At 37.3% G+C, this 16,333-nt stretch overlaps 2 protein-coding genes and 1 long non-coding RNA gene across 3 annotated transcripts; 2 read left to right on the top strand and 1 right to left on the bottom strand.

Moving 5' to 3' along the window:
• Positions 1–288: 288 nt before the first annotated feature.
• LOC119987284 lies at positions 289–1,913 on the bottom strand. Its single transcript, XR_005465425.1, has 2 exons — positions 1,538–1,913; positions 289–613 (listed from the first exon to the last, which is right to left on the bottom strand). It is a non-coding gene; the product is annotated as an uncharacterized LOC119987284 (long non-coding RNA).
• LOC119987283 (probable WRKY transcription factor 53) lies at positions 610–2,394 on the top strand. Its single transcript, XM_038832154.1, has 3 exons — positions 610–977; positions 1,060–1,185; positions 1,562–2,394. Exons 1-3 carry the CDS (start codon positions 661–663, stop codon positions 2,172–2,174), a joined length of 1,056 nt encoding a protein of 351 aa, XP_038688082.1. The 5' UTR covers positions 610–660; the 3' UTR covers positions 2,175–2,394.
• Positions 2,395–4,417: 2,023 nt separating this feature from the next.
• On the top strand, positions 4,418–5,299 carry LOC119986912 (zinc finger BED domain-containing protein RICESLEEPER 2-like). Its single transcript, XM_038831604.1, has one exon. The coding sequence runs from the start codon at positions 4,418–4,420 to the stop codon at positions 5,297–5,299; it is 882 nt and encodes a 293-aa protein (XP_038687532.1).
• Positions 5,300–16,333: the final 11,034 nt, after the last annotated feature.

Below are 16,333 nucleotides of genomic sequence, written 5' to 3'. Positions count from 1 at the left end.
ATCATTAAGTACTAAAACAGATTACTTAAGAGAAATTGCAAAATGGTGTCAATATGGATAACCACATATTAACACCGAGAAATTGGATTAGTAAAACAAATATCTTAGGACGTGGTCAAGACTCTAGTGTGGGTCACAGTGGTCTCCTTGTCTAGAAACCATTCTCTCTTGGCCTAGCAAAAGCAACAACGCGGAATGAGGTTTGAATTTTCTTGGTCCGTTCCCATTTTAGAAAATCTGACTCCCTACTCATGATATAAGAAAGGACCAATCAGAGTGAAGATTATATATATAAGCAGCTACTATTTTACTTTTATGAAGAATATTTGAAGGTTAGAATTGGTCAAATATATGGACCAATTCTCACTCACTCTCACTCTCTGTCCACTTATCAATATGACCATCGACTAGTCTCTGTTCAAACACGGTTTCTCAGTCAAAATTCAGACTTCTTATGTTTTGTAGCACTAATATATATATACACCTCTTGCTTTCAGTTTCTCCTCAAACCCAAATACAGCCTCACTTCCTCCTTCCTCTGCTGCTACATTTAATAGAGAAAATACAATTCTAACTCTGATTTTCCATGCTTGTAGTCTCTCGTTCTTCATCCCTGCAAATTAAGAAAAAGAACTTCATTGCTTATAAACCCAGTAGAACATGGAGGATATGGGAGTGAACTGGGAGCAGAAGACACTGATCAGTGAGCTAATTCAGGGGATGGAGCTGACAAAACAGTTGAGGGTACACTTGAAACTGGCATCTCCGTTCGAGACTAAGGACTTGCTGGTGCAGAAAATATTATCCTCATATGAGAAGGCACTTCTGATTTTGAGATGGGGTGGATCGATGGGGAAACCTCAGACCCTTGCGGCAACAACAAGTGTGCCTGAGTTTACACTATCTATCAATGGAAGTCCTCGAAGTGAGGATTTCGACAAGGATAATCAGGATTATGGAGATGTGTCAAAGAAGAGGTAAATTCACAATCTAAAGCCATACGTCCATGTTCAACAAGATTTGTGCACAACTAACGTGAAAAATGTTTTGGGTTTGCAGGAAGACAGTACCAAGATGGACCAGCCAAGTTAGAGTTAGTGCTGAAAATGCCCTGGAAGGACATGATGATGGCTATAACTGGAGAAAATATGGACAAAAGGATATCCTAGGAGCCAAATATCCAAGGTGAGTCTTTTCTAAACCACCTGTTCATGTGTCCATATATCAGACAGTAGGAACTTTGAGTAATTTTCGGATAATGCTCACAACCCACAACCCTATGTCGAGATGGTTAAGACATATACTTGACTTGGTGGTACCCAAGTTCGAATCCCTCATCCCCGCTTATTTATCAAAAAAACCACGTTTGAAGTCACTAGTTCGACGTAATTCAAATTTTCGAAATTTTCCTTTTTCATGACTAGATGACATGGCCTTATTCAAGCCACTAGTCTAGATTCTTGCATGAAATTGCAGGGAAGCAAAAATCCTATTCAGTTCTAATATAAAATTCATGACACTTAGAACTCTCACTTACCTTGGCTTCTTGTTGCATTTGCAGAAGCTATTACAGATGCACCTACAGAAACACTCAGAATTGTTGGGCTACGAAGCAAGTCCAAAGATCAGATGACAACCCCACCATGTTTGAAATTACATACAAAGTAAAGCACACTTGCTTCCAAGGAAGCCAGTCAGTTCCACCACCAGCATCGCCTGAAAAACAAGAACAGAAGAATCCAGATCATGGCAAACATATTAGTCATCAACAACAACAACGATCACAACAACTGCTAAACTTTCATAAAGAACTGAGGGTCAATACTGAAGAATTTGATAATACACAAATGCAGTCTCCTTTCTCTTTTCCTTCAACATTTGGAGGAATAAGAAGCATTTCCCCAGCACTTGATAACAGCAATTTAATCGGCAGTTTTTCCCCCTCATATATATCGCCAGCTACACCAGAGCCAGACTACTTTTCACTGCCAGCATGCACAATGATTAACTTCAATGGGAATCATAATGCATATCGTTCTGAATATGATTCAACTGAGATAATATCGTCCAACAGTTCATCCTCCAACTCTCCAGTATTGGACTCTGTCTTCTCTCTCAATCCACTGGAAATTGATCCAAACTTCCCATTTGATACTTCAGAATTTTTCTCTTGATTTGGCTTGGCCATACAAAGAAACAAATTAGAGATAGGAGGATCAGTGAATTTTGATTTATTGTAAGAGGAGGAGAAGATGCTTGTACAATATGCTAGGACTACCCTTGATGTTGGCAAAGGGGATCTAGTTTTGCAATTTTCTGTGTAATTAAAGTTGTAATTTTAGAATATCAAGCTCTCAACCACAAAGCATAACATTGCAGTTTACAGTTAGAAAACATAGTTTACTATCAGCCGTAAGTTCTACATTGAATCCCACATCCTAATTAAAGGTCCTCCTTGCAATTTTTAATTCTAACATCATTTCTCAAATTACATAATATAAAATACAGAGAGTTTAAGCAAGAAAATTAGTAAAGACTGCCAGTAAGGGGAAAAAAAAGAAAACAAAAAGACGAAGGAAACTCACTGGTAGCGCCCATAAAGGCGAGCAAGAAGTAGAACCCAAATAGAGTAAGCTTAGGAGCAGTCTTGGAGATGGTGATGAAGGACAAGAATCCAATGCAGGGAAACAAAGAGACAACAAATAATAGCGAGGCTATGCTCTCTGAGTCAACAGTGGGTTCCCATGGATCCACTTGAAGCAGCCACCCACACACAATTCCTACTCTTCCCGTACCAATAAACCTTCTCTCTCTGCAAACCTTTGTTTAATCCACATGAGTTTCTCTGAGGATCTCGCAAGAAAGAAGAGGAACCAGCAGAGATAAATGAAAATAGCGAAATGGGTGCTTTAGAAATCAGAGGTTGCAGACAGCTAATCATCAATAATCATTAGGGCTGTGCAAAGTAAACCAAAAAACTGGACCGAAACCGATAATCGGACCGGTCGGTCCGGTCCGGATTGATTGGTTGACCTTTTTTGATCAAACGGTTTGATTAACCGTAACAAACCGATCCATGGCGGTCAATGGTTTTGTATTTTCATAACCAAGGGTTAACCAGACCGGACCGATATATTTAATATTTAATATATATATATATAATGTTTTATTTTAACACCTTTTTATATCTGCCATTGATATTATCTAATCATCTCTTATCTCTACCGTTGATATTATATTATTATTATTACATAATAGTAATACATAATACATATCTAATTTTTCATATTATTATTATTACAATATTACTTTTGCAGTCTTCGACTCTTCGCTCAGCCCTAGCCTTCGTCAGTTCGTCTGTTCATCATCACGAATCACGATCCCGATTATTTCCACAGCCCTCTTGGCCCTTGCCTTCATCGATCATTGCCATCCTGCAACACCGCAGCCATCTACGCCTCTTAGGTGTTCGATTCTTCCACGGAGTTCACCATCACCGACAACGCTCTCCTTTCGGCCTCTTCCTCTACATCGAAGTTCAAACACGAACAGGTGGGTTTCGACTTTCAAGACTTTCTTGATTTCATGCTCAATCAAATCTTATTTTGCCTAACTCATCTCAAGATAGACCTTAAGTTTCTTGTTCAGATGTTATTACAGTCATGAATATCAACAATTTTTTATTTAGATCTTATCATATTTAATTCATGAATAGTCAAGATTTTTGTTGCTAAACTATGCCATGATTGCACTGCTATGAATTATGAAATTAATGTAAGCGGGGGAATTCTTAATGAGACAGATGAACATTGTGTCATTGTCTATATCTTATTATTTACAGAAATTTCTTACTTTCTTATATGTAATTGTGTGTATCATAATGGAGTAATTTATATTATAATATGTATTGTAGGATACAATTATGGAGGGAATTAGTTCGCAATCACCATCCCCTCCAATATCTCAATCTGGAGAAACAGTTGGAATAGCAGAAACAGCAGAAACAATAGAAGGTACTGACCTAGTGGTAACACAATCAGAAGTTGTAGAAACACAAGCTACTGTAGGGACACTCCCCACACGTCCTGGTAAGAAAAAATCCATTGTATGAGATCATTTTGATACAATAGTGTTGAAGGGGAAGGGCAAAAGGGTAGTTTGCAGGCATTGTAAGCATGATTATGCATGTAACACAACAATCAATGGGACTTCGACTTTGAGGCCTCATTTGCTTCATTATTGTCCTAATTCTCCAATTAAAGAGGACAAAAGCCAAAAAACCCTTTCATTTGAGGGTAAAGGTAGCCTAGTTGCACATTCATTTAACAAGGAAAGGAGTACTCTAGCATGTGTGCAGATGGTTATAATTAATAAGCTCCCATTTAGGTTTGTGGAAGGGATAGGGTTTAAATGATTTATGAAAGAGGTCCAACCTAAATTTGATCCACCATCTCGTTCAACTGTTGCTAGGAAAGTTTGGAGTGTTTATCTAGATCGTAAGGCTACCCTCAAAAGTATCCTTTCTGTCAACAACCAAAGAGTCTCTCTTACTACTGATACATGGACTTCCATTCAAAACGTCAACTATATGGCTCTAACGGCCCATTTCATTGATGACGATTGGAAGTTGCATAAAAAAATTCTGAACTTTTGTCAAATTACCAACCACAAAGGTGATGCCATTGGGAGACTTATTGAGAAGTGTTTGAGTGATTGGGGTATAGAAAGAGTGTTCACCATCACGGTTGACAATGCATCGGCTAACGACGGTGCTATTAGGTATGTTGCAAGACAATTGAGACATTGGAAAACTTTACAATTTGAGGGAGATCTTTTACATATGAGGTGTTGTGCACATATCATCAATCTAATTGTTTCAAATGGGTTGAGTGAAATGCATAGCTCAATTAAGAGTATTCGCAAGGCTTGTAAGTTTACAAGATCCTCTCCATCTAGGTTGGAAAAGTTTCGACAATGTTTAGTGTTGGAGAAAATTGATAGCAAAGGTCTTATGCCTTTGGAGTGCAAAACTAGGTGGAATTCAATTTATTTGATGTTAGAGGCAGCGTTGAAGGTGCAAAGGGCCTTTGAGAGATTGGAGGAGGAGTCCACTGATTATGTGCACTATTTTGATAGTAATGATGATGAGAATCAGCTTAGTAAGAGAAGAAGGGTTGATGATATAAGGAGGAAACTCATGCCTCCTAGTGCCTCAGATTGGTCTTATGCTAGGGCTTTTGTGAAGTTCCTAAAAAAATTCTATGATTCAACTTTGAAGCTTAGTCCTACAAAACGGTGACAGCTAATGTGCCTTTCCGTGAGATTTATATGATGGCCAATGCATTGAAAAAAGCAATGAGAAGTGATGATGAATTCTTAAAGAAGGTTTTAACTTCAATGAAAGCAAAGTTTGACAAGTATTGGGGTAGTATCAAAGATGTCAACCAAGTTGTGGTTTTGGTGGTAGTCCTTGATCCTTGTTACAAAATGGACCTAGTCCAATGGGGATTTAAATTCTTGGAAGATGAACCAACAATGGTTGAAGGGTTGGTGTTTAGAGTGAAAACTCTCTTATTCAACATGTATGAAGATTATAAAAAGGATACTCCGGGAGTTGCTCAATGGAATATGGAGGCTACTAATGAGAATGAGGGGAATATAAATGAAGAGGAGGGAGATGCAAATTTGGAGTTGTTTATGAGAAGAAGAAAAGAGAGAGATGGGGTTCAAATTAGAAATGAAGTTGATAAGTATTTATTGGAGGCGACCGAGAATCCTAAAAATCTTGGATTGGTGGAAAGAAAATCAACTAAGGTATCCAATCCTATCCAAGATTGCTAGGGATATATTTGCTGCTCCGATGTCAAGTGTTCCTTCAGAATTAGCATTTAGTGCTGGGAAGCGAGTTGTGAATCCTTTTCGGGCTTGTTTGACTCCCAAAACAGTGGAGACACTCATTTGTTGCAATGATTGGATCCGATGTGAACCTTTCAACTTCTACAAGGAATCCACTGAAGATGCAATTGAATTATATGAATGGTGAAAGCAAATAGAAAAAGGTTTGTTCTTAAGTCTTAACTGCTATTGTCCACTAATTATATTATTCTAATGTTCTATTAATTTTAATCATATAATGTTCTAAATTTCTAATGCTCTGCTACTACCATTGTAGAAGTGGAAGCATTGCAAAATTCTGGAGGTATTTCTACTGCCATTGCTTCTATCTCTGCAAGTTCAAAGTGAGGTATAATTTTACATCAAAAGTTTATAGTTTTGTTTTGAGTTTATTCATTGAATTGCTACTAAAATGTCTACAGTTGCTTACAGCTTGATCTTATTGCCTACTGCCCACTGCTAGACTCTGCTACTGCCCTTGGCAACTGTCTATTGCTGAATGCTGAGGACTGAGTGTTGTAATGTTGCTTTTGTGCTACTTAGTGCTTGCTAATGTTTACTGTTTACTTGTTTTGTTTGATTTGTAACTTTTGGAATATGGATAACTGTAATGTAATATAATTTGATTGATGGTTTGATACTTCAATTTATGTTTTGATACTTTTATTCTTGGGCTCAGTTGGATGACTGTAATAGAATAAATTAATTATGTGTGATTGTTTTGATGTTTTCTATTCACTTTGTCACTGCCACATGTTTGCAAATGCATTACAAGCCTACATGGTTTTGATTTTCAATTTCCATTTTGGAATTTGGATATTGCATTATTGTGTAGTGTGTACATAACTACATAATGGCTGCCCTTTGAAGTTTGAATAATATTGTGTACATATTGCATTTGCATCATATTACAGGGTTTGAACTTTGAACTTTGAAGATACATATCATGAAATTTGGGTTTGCTTATTGCTGAATGTAGTAATGCACTATGCAGAATAGGAAACCATATCCGGACTGAAACCGAACCGTTTATTCGGTTAACCGGTTATACCGGATTTGATGGTTTTGGACTGGTGTTGGTTTCGGAAAATACAAAACCGTGATTTCCGGATTGGTCATGGTTTGACCTTCAAGGTCCGGTTAACCAGACCGTGCACAGCCCTAATAATCATAGAGCTCAATTTTTTTTTCCTCAAATGCAAATGTTGGGTGTCAATGTGTCATTGGTGATGGTGGGTCTCACATATATGCAGTTATTGTAAATGGCTAGGTAAAAGTGTAGAAGTGTAGAGTGTAGATAGAATCATAGAACCCACAACCGTTAGTTATAATATGGAAATTAACGTAAGGGATTCACTTGCACTATCCTTAAGGCTGACCTCGAAAATAAACCAAAATTCAGGGACGAGTTTGCTATTTTACCCTACATAAAATACAAATAAAACGAGTTTGTGGATTAAGTAGGCAAGTACATATTCATCCCCGAATAATACTACATCCCCATTTTGTGACCCTAAAACACTCTCAAACTTATGTGGTATTACAATAGTCATTGATTAAAAAACATACATGTAGAAATCACTTCACATCCAATATTTCATAATAAATAAGAGTATTTTGGGATCATATTTTGGGAGATCTCAAATATTCATCCAATGCTACTTTCTGCCTTCTCTTCTCCTTGTATTCTTTTATCTACTAAAAACGAAATTACTTATTACCCGTAGTATTAGCCTTGAATTTGTTCTTATTCCCATATTTCGTCAGTTGCAGGGTGTTTCTTTCGTCTATCATTTGCCTACCAAGCAAAGGAGTTGGAAAACGTACATCTTCAGTAGATTCACACCCTGCGCTAAATGGTGTTGGACAGTTGATAGGATTGCTGTTTCGATCGAAACAAACGCGAATCTCCAAGAGCTGTTCTGCTGCCTCAAGGTTTCTTTGTTGCAATGAATCTCAGGGAATGCCCCAATTGAACTGTTGCAATATTATTGTTGGAAAAATGATGGTGAACCATAGTTTGACCTAAATTTAATGACTAATGAATGAGAGTCATTGAATAATAATTTATGGGACTTAATCTTCAATATGAAGAGAAGAGTTTGAAGTTTAATTTGGTCCAAAATCATTTTTCAATTGAATGGAAATTGATTCCAAAATAGTTATGTTAATTATGAAGAACAAAGTGGAATAAGTGTGTGTGAGAATCCCACATTGGAAAAATTCAATGTGGATGTGTTGTTTATAAGCTTAAATTTTGAAGTAAAACTTTGGGCACCCAAGCTTTTGTAGGAGGGAGAGACTCTCCATTATGGGCTTGGGGTTGAAAACACACGTGCGCCCGCCTGCCGGTCGGGCAAGACATGCGTGCGGGCCGGGCCCTAGCATGGACTTGGGCTTTCAAAGCCCCAATAGTCTCCTAATTTTTTGCTTGGCCCATCATTAATCTAAATACATTGAATGTGGACAAAATACCTATTCCAAGTAGTCAGGCCCAAAATATACGACCCATTATTGGATAGAATACCTATTCAAAGTAGTTAGGCCTGAAATATACAACGCATTACTTGGACAATTGATGAGAGTGTGGCACACAATATCTGCAGCCCACTCAGGTTGTTGGTCAAAGTCAGGCCCGAAAATCAGTGATAGTGCATTGATTTTTCTGGGTTGGTGGTTGTTGGGCTCTCCTATATCCTATATAAGGAGAGCTTAGCAGCAAGTCTCAAACACACAAGACAAAAAACATTCATTCTTCTTCTCTTTTCTTCCTCTATCATCTGTTTGAGAGTGTTGTTCTTAGTTGGTTCATTTAGTCCATCAGTATTGCTGTGCCGCTTACTCGTGGTGTGAAGCATGATATCTTGGGAAGAGATTGTTCAGAAAGCGAAGGCACCAGTGACTGGAACAAATTCTCTTTAAGGAGATTCGTTGACGCGTACCTCGCTCCCTCATCTCCAGTCTAGTTGCTTCAACAATTGGTTTGGTATTTTAATTCAAGAAATTATTCTTGTACTCACATGCAATTATTCCAATAATTGTGAGTTCGGTTATAACTTTGGTCATTGTCAGGAACAACAGGAGGTTCTATTTCACATGAAAAGAGAGAGAACAAAGTTATGTAAACCAATTAAGAATGGGGTGCAGAAAGGATGAACCGAACACCCATGGAAAGGGCTAGATCGATAAGGATACAAGCTGATTTACCCAAACAGTTTTGGGCAGAAGCAGTCAATACAACCTGCTACATTGTCAATAGATCACCATCAACTCGGTTAGAGGGGAACACTGCAAAGGAAGTTTGGACAGGTAATGATATTGATTATTCGGGTCTTAGAATTTTTGGTTGTCCATCTTTATGCACACATTCCTAGTGATGAGAGATCGAAGTTGGATCCAAAGTCTAGAAAATGCATCTTTGTCGGATATGGAAAGGGGGTGAAAGGATATAGAATATGGGATCCAAAGGCACAAAAGATGATAGTTAGCAGAGATGTAGTCTTTGATGAAAATGCTATGTTAAAGAACAGGGAATCACATCATGAGGATGTTGTTGGACCTATGGTTCTACATGTCTAATTTTGATGATATTAAATCATTTGTAAATGATATTGAAACATTAAAGCAAGATTTGATTTATGTAAATTGAATTTAAATGAATATATCTTATTGATTACCTTACATGAATATATCATTGAAGTGAGGCTTTTGCCTAATACTATGTGAATTTGACATTTACTCATGCTTGATATATTGCGGGAAATTCAGAATTGCAAATGAATTAGAATGGACTAAGTTAGAGTATTAATTTTCCAATTATCATATTTTAACCAACTTAGGTCCAAATGACTTGAAACTTAAACCACATGCACATGAAGGTCTAATATATGTTCTAGAACTATATATAATCATGAGAAATTAAGTGCATCACATATATATTTGGTCATATGCTTAAATTCCGCCAAAACTAGGTTTTACCTAATTTTGTGCATTTGTGTTCTTTGTGAACGTGGTGAACCAAATGAACTCCGATTGAAATGAAATTTCGTGTGCACCTTAGTTTCATCACTATGAACATATTTGACTTAGTAAAGTTCAAAAGAAAAGGTCATTTATACTGAGTTTACAAAATGACATTGAATTTACACTTAGAATTTTTCGGTTTCACTATTAGTGACCTATTTGCTTGGTTGAGTGACCAAACGATTTCCGATTGTTATGAAATTTTATATGGACATTCTAATACATATAAAATGATTTATCATGCAGTAATATGAATTTTTTGGGTTGTTTTTCTAATATAATTAACCTATGCGCTTCATATGAAGCTCTTTGAGCTTACATGCAATTGGGGAGTTCTACCTCCTATTTTCTTGTAGGTTAATAATCATTGTGGTCTCATATGACTCAGAATTCAGTATGTTCAAGATTTTTGAGGTCGGTTTCTAAGAATGAGCTTGGAACTCTAGGAAACTATGAAAAATCCTAAATTCGCCAACTTTCCACTAAGGCATTTGATCAAGTTGAATGAATCCAGCATTAAGGCTATTGGTTATGGTCTTCATGGAGATACAACTGATATTTATCAAGTGAAGAGTGCAGGTGTGTTAAGTGTGTGACAATTTGGACCCAATCATGTGAAGCATGGAGATTTGTCCAACAAGGCTTTTACCAAAAATATACAAACATGTGGGACTAGCCTTGTATTCTCTATTAGAAGTGGTATATTCTTTGTTTGGCTTCTTCATTCAAGACTTGGCTACTAAGAAGACAAGTTTGATGCAACCAAACAAGGCCCTTGTCTAGGGTTCACTTTTGAAGTCTTGGAGCCAAAATGAAGGGACAAGATGGCATAGTACAATGTGCATCCATGGCTGAGAATTAAAGAGAGTTTAAATGGTCAAGATTTGAAGACATACATTGATCCAAGGATTGTGCTTGTGACAACACTTATGGAAGAAAGGTTCTACCTTTTTCTCTCAAGCTTCCAATGTCTATATGCTCTATGGTGGAGATTTGTTCGCTCAAATCATCAATGGTCAAGATTAGGAGTTGCAATGAATGGTAAAGATCAAATCTTGAAGTTTAATCCAATGGCTGCAAGCATGGGAGAGCATTGACACAAAAGAGGGGTCTTCTCTTTCATTCTACTTGGAGAAGCAAATTAAAAATTATCCTTGAGAGAAACCTCTTGCTATCAAGTTCATCAATCATCAAGCTTTCTTGCTATTTGCTACAACAATCTTCTCCAATACAAGCCTCTACAATCAAGGACTTCTCACTACTCTTGCTTTTGCAAAAGAGAAGTTCCTATATCCTTTAGGCTTTGTTTACTTACAATCTAAACCTCTCTTGTTCTTAAAATCCTACCTTTGAGAATGTTGTTGTAATCTTGAGAGTTCCACACCAAATACCTTGGAGGTAACTTGTGAGAACCTTGGCTGAAACCCCATTGAGAAAGTCCCTCTGTTAGGGCAAATTATAAACATTGAACTTTGAGGGAGTTCTTAGAAACCCTTGGTGTAAGGAGTTTTGTGGGTCTCTTAAAACCACACCTTAGTGGAGTTGGGAAAATCCTAGGTTGGTGAATCTAGGTAGTACACGTAGGAGAAGGGTCACCGAACTACTATAAATCGTTGTGTTGATTTCTTTGTTTACTTGTTTCTATTTACTACTTGTTTCAAGCTGCAGGATTTTCAAAACCCTAATATGTCGGAGATTAGCAGGCTGTCTTAAACTTTGAATTTTGATCTGAAATTTTGATATAGTGTTTATTAAGGTGTTGTGACATTGCATATAAAATTTCGTTGCATTTAAACATCATTTGATAGGTGAAATCTGAGTTGAAAAATCTGTGCGCAGTGTGTTGTTTGAAAATCTGTTTTGTGCAATTCTTGATTATTTGATATTTGATCAATCACTATATTGTATCACATCTTGCATTGGATTGAATACTGATTAGGATAATCATTAGAGTCCAAATTTGTGTGCTACTTGTTAATTGCCATTAATTTGTTTAAATTGAAAAAGGGATTCCAATTCGAATTTGGGGACACAATTCACCCCCCCTCTTGTGTTAAACTTGATCCTTTAGATGCATCTGATAGTTCAAAGGTTAGCAGGCTGCCTTAAACTTTGAATTTTGATCTGAAATTTTGATATAGTGTTTATTAAGGTGTTGTGACATTGCATATAAAATTTCGTTGCATTTCAACATTATTTGATAGGTGAAATCTGAGTTGAAAAATCTGTGCGCAGTATGTTGTTTGAAAATCTGTTTTGTGCAATTCTTGATTATTTGGTATTTGATCATTCACTATATTGTATCACATCTTGCATTGGATTGAATACTGATTAGGATAATCATTAGAGTCCAAATTTGTGTGCTACTTGTTAATTGCCATTAATTTGTTTAAATTGAAAAAGGGATTCCAATTGGAATTTGGGGACACAATTCACCCCCCCTCTTGTGTTAAACTCGATCCTTCAAATGCATCTGATAGTTCAAAGGTTGGGGTTGAGCTAGACAATCCCCCCAAAATAGCTCAATCTTCAACAAGATTAGAAAATAGTGTGATGATTCAGAGTCAAATGGAGTTCAACATCAGCAACATGGGCACAACATTATCGTAGATAGGCCCAGGCACACAGTTAAGCATCCTGTAAGTATAATGAATCAGCTTCTTTCTTTTTAGTCACTAGTGGTCGAGAGCCTTACTCTTTCAAGGAAGCCATTTCGAGTTCAGAAAAGGAAAAAGGATGGAAGCCATGGTGGAAGACGTGGAGTCTCTACATAAAAATCAAATTTGGGAGTTATTGAAACCTTCAAAGGGAAAGAAGCCGACTGTGTAATACCCCGAACTTCATTTCTTTTAGAAATTAGGTAGGACTAACATGTGTTGAGTCTGTATATATATATATATATATATATATATATATATATAATCATTAGAAATTAATACCGAGTGATTTGGGGGGTGTACGAGTGGTTTTAAAACTAAAATTTTTTACTACAGAGGTAGCCGTCGGGACAGTTTTTAAAACACCCATTTCGTGATTTCTTTCAAAATACCCGATCTAAACAAGCCCTAAACCCCATTTTCTCTCAAATTTCCTTCCTCCCATCAACCTAAGATCATCAATCAAGATAAGATTGTCCTCTTTCAAGTTGTTTCAAGTTGGATTCATGACTTCTCTCTCTAGCTTACATATTCTTAAATTCCTCTCTTTGTTCTAATCTTTCAAGGTTTGAACCCAAACCCCAACCTATGAGTTCCTACATCATTTGAGGCATAAAGGAAGCTTGAATCCCTTCCTTCTACTTGTTTCTACAACATTGGTAAGTTTCTTAAACCTAAAAGCTAGTATTTAGAGAATGGGTGATTTGAGATTCTAGGGTTTTATGGGTTTTGTAGATTTGGGGGAAAATATTTAAATTAGATGAAATTAGTGATTTAATAGGTTGATTTAGAATTGGTTATGGTTGTATTGCTAGATTCTATTGTTGATTGAAGTAACAAGCTTGAGTGGGAGAAGTTCAAGAGCTTGGAAAGTTTTGGGTAAGAGAAGGTAATGAGTTCTTGATTTATTGGATTAATTTGTGTTAGATATGTGAAATTGAAGTTGTTTGTATATTGATTGGAGGATGGGTTTACCGAATAATAGGTTGGTTGAGGCCGGGAAAAGTCAAGGTTGAGTATTGATTTACATAGCTAATTTTTGGAGTGCGAGGTAGGGAAATTCCACCTTTGTTATTCTCTTGAATATGTTATCCTATTACGAATGTTTCTCTTTCCCAATGTTCATTAAAATTGGTTCTCGCCTTAATTGTACCTAAGGGAGAACAACCCCACTTGGTGATATCCTTATTGTATGATTTGAATTATATTGCATACCCTACTTGTTCAATCTTCCATTGAGCATGATTTACTCTTGAACATGCATCATGTAGTAGTATATATATATATTTAGGTTGTATGTATACCCTATTGCATAACCATGTTGGACATGCATTCTAATTGCATGGAAGATGTCGGGTATAGACCCATATATCTCCTAGTTGTGATTGATGTGAAATGTGGAATGTCGTTGGGCCGTTCAGGGTTCCCATGACTATGGGAATGTCGGTGGGCCGGATCAAGATTCCATATGTGCTCAAAACACCATGTGATGATGCCGCTAGGCTGTTCAGGGTCCCATAAGTGTAGGGAAGCCGGTGGGCCAAGTTAGGATCTCCTATGGTGTGGTTATCTACTTGTGTTTGGTGTACACGATGTTAGCTATCATATTGTTGCATTTGTGTCTTTCTTTAATATTTCAGCCTTATGTTATTCACTTACTCTTTATTATTCCCTACTGGGCCTTTCGCTCACCCTTTTCTTTCTCCTATTTCCTCCTCGCAGGTGAGTCTAGTTCCAGTACCAGGGTCGCGGATCAGAAGGAGGGTGCGCGACATGGATGGACCCCTGGAGAGTGATAGGACTAGATAGTTTTAAAATTGATTTATGTTATTACTATTTTGGTCGTATCTATATTTCTTAGTTGAGACCTTGTGTGATATCCCTATTCTTGACTGGGGGAAGGACGGTAGGGAGGGTACTCCATGTGATCGGGACTCCCAACCGGGTTTGTGGACTTTGTGTCCTGGCGATTTATTTGTTTGCTGGATTGCTATTTGCGTTGGATGCTGATTATATATGTTGTTGTGTGGAGAAATTATGTGTGACTATTAGGTGGCCTGAAGCCCTGCTTAGATATGAGAATTTGATTGATTGTATGATTTGTAGGGTGGTCTGAGGCTCTGCTTAGAATTGAGAATTAAACTGTGATATGAATTGTTAGATGGCCGGAGGCCCTGCCTAGGTTGTGATTATATTAGTGATTTTGCTGCGTGTTTACTCCAGGTTGGCATCCTTCGTATTATGGGGAGGTGCTGTCGAAATTTCTGGTGGTGTGATGATTGAATTTATTATGGTTTGATTTAGATGGTACCAAAAGTAATGCATTTCGGGTCGGGGCGTTATAGATTGGGTGTAAATGGGTCTACAGAAAGAAAGAAGGGCAACAGAAAAAGATGGCTGCAGATTTAAAGCCAGATTAGTAGCAAAAGGGTATTCACAAAATGAAGGAATTGACTACAATGAAGTATTCTCTCCGGTAGTCAGTCATACTTTTATCAGGGTGTTGTTAAGCTTCACTGCTCAACTAGATTGGGAGCTTGAGCAGTTGGATGTTAAAACTGTGTTTACACATGGAGAATTAGATGAAGAAATACTCATGGAGCAGCAAGAGGGGTTTAGGGAGGTTGGAAAAGAACATCATATTTGCAAACTCAAGAAATCTCTTTACGGGTTGAAATAGTCTCCAAGGCAGTGGTACAAGCGCTTCAATTCATACATGATGGATATTGGCTTCACTCGGTGTGAGTTCGATTGCTGCGTGTATTTCAAGGTACTTGAAAATGGCTCTTATATTTTTCTATTGATTTATGTTACTGATATGCTGGTTGTTGCAAAGGATATGGAATATGTATGTGATCTTAAGTCTCTATTAGCAAAAGAATTTCATATGATGGATCTAGGAGTTGCAAAGAAGATCCTCGAGATGGAAATTAATAGAGACAGGTTAAACAAAAAGTTACGGTTCTCATAGAAGACCTATGTTGAGAAAGTATTGAACAGGTTTGGCATGGATAAAACTAAACCAGTTTCTACTCCTTTAGCTAATCACTTCAGGCTGTCCAATTCACAAGGTCCTCAAACAAATGAGGATATTGCATACATGTCACAAGTTCCATATGCTAACGCAATTGGTAGTTTGATGTATGCTATGGTATGCACCAAGCCAGATTTAGCGCAAGCTGTTAGTGTGGTTAGCAAGTTCATGGCTAATCTTGGGAAAGAACATTGACAAGCTATGAAGTGGATTCTCCGATATTTAAGAGGTACAGTTGATTATGGGATTTGTTTTGGTACAGCTGATGAGCATACTTCTGTTACTGGTATGTAGACGCGGACTATGCATGTGATTTGGATGGTAGAAAGTCTACTTCAGGATATGTATTTACACTAGTAAGTGGTCTTATCAATTGGAGGTCTACTTTACAGAGTGTGATTGCCTTGTCTACAATAGAGGCATAATACATGGCCTTGACAGAGGGTGCATAGGAAGCATTATGGTTGAAAGGGCTGTTGGTAGAAATTTGTTTTGCAGGTCAGTCTCCTTCTCTATTTTGTGACAATCAGAGTGCTATTGACTTATCAAAGAATCATGTGTACCATGCCCGCACAAAGCACATAGCAGTGAGGTATCATAAGATCATGGAGTTAGTGTCTTCAGGTGAGATTTTATTGAAAAAGGTGCATACATCGGAGAGTGCAGTGGATATGTTGACAAAGGTGCTACCATTTGAGAAGTTGAAACATGGTTTGGACTTGCT

Source organism: Tripterygium wilfordii, chromosome 20 (genome assembly GCF_013401445.1).
Source record: "Tripterygium wilfordii isolate XIE 37 chromosome 20, ASM1340144v1, whole genome shotgun sequence".
Taxonomy (NCBI): Eukaryota; Viridiplantae; Streptophyta; class Magnoliopsida; order Celastrales; family Celastraceae; genus Tripterygium; species Tripterygium wilfordii.
This window is presented reverse-complemented; position numbering and strand designations above follow the sequence as displayed.

Bases quoted from the DNA above. Each gene is read 5' to 3' on its own strand.
- LOC119987283 (XM_038832154.1), top strand. From the start codon at position 661: ATGGAGGATATGGGAGTGAACTGGGAGCAGAAGACACTGATCAGTGAG. The intron at 978-1,059 runs GTAAATTCACAA...TTGGGTTTGCAG, and splicing joins GGAGATGTGTCAAAGAAGAG to GAAGACAGTACCAAGATGGA. The intron at 1,186-1,561 runs GTGAGTCTTTTC...TTGCATTTGCAG, and splicing joins CTAGGAGCCAAATATCCAAG to AAGCTATTACAGATGCACCT.
- LOC119986912 (XM_038831604.1), top strand. From the start codon at position 4,418: ATGAAAGAGGTCCAACCTAAATTTGATCCACCATCTCGTTCAACTGTT.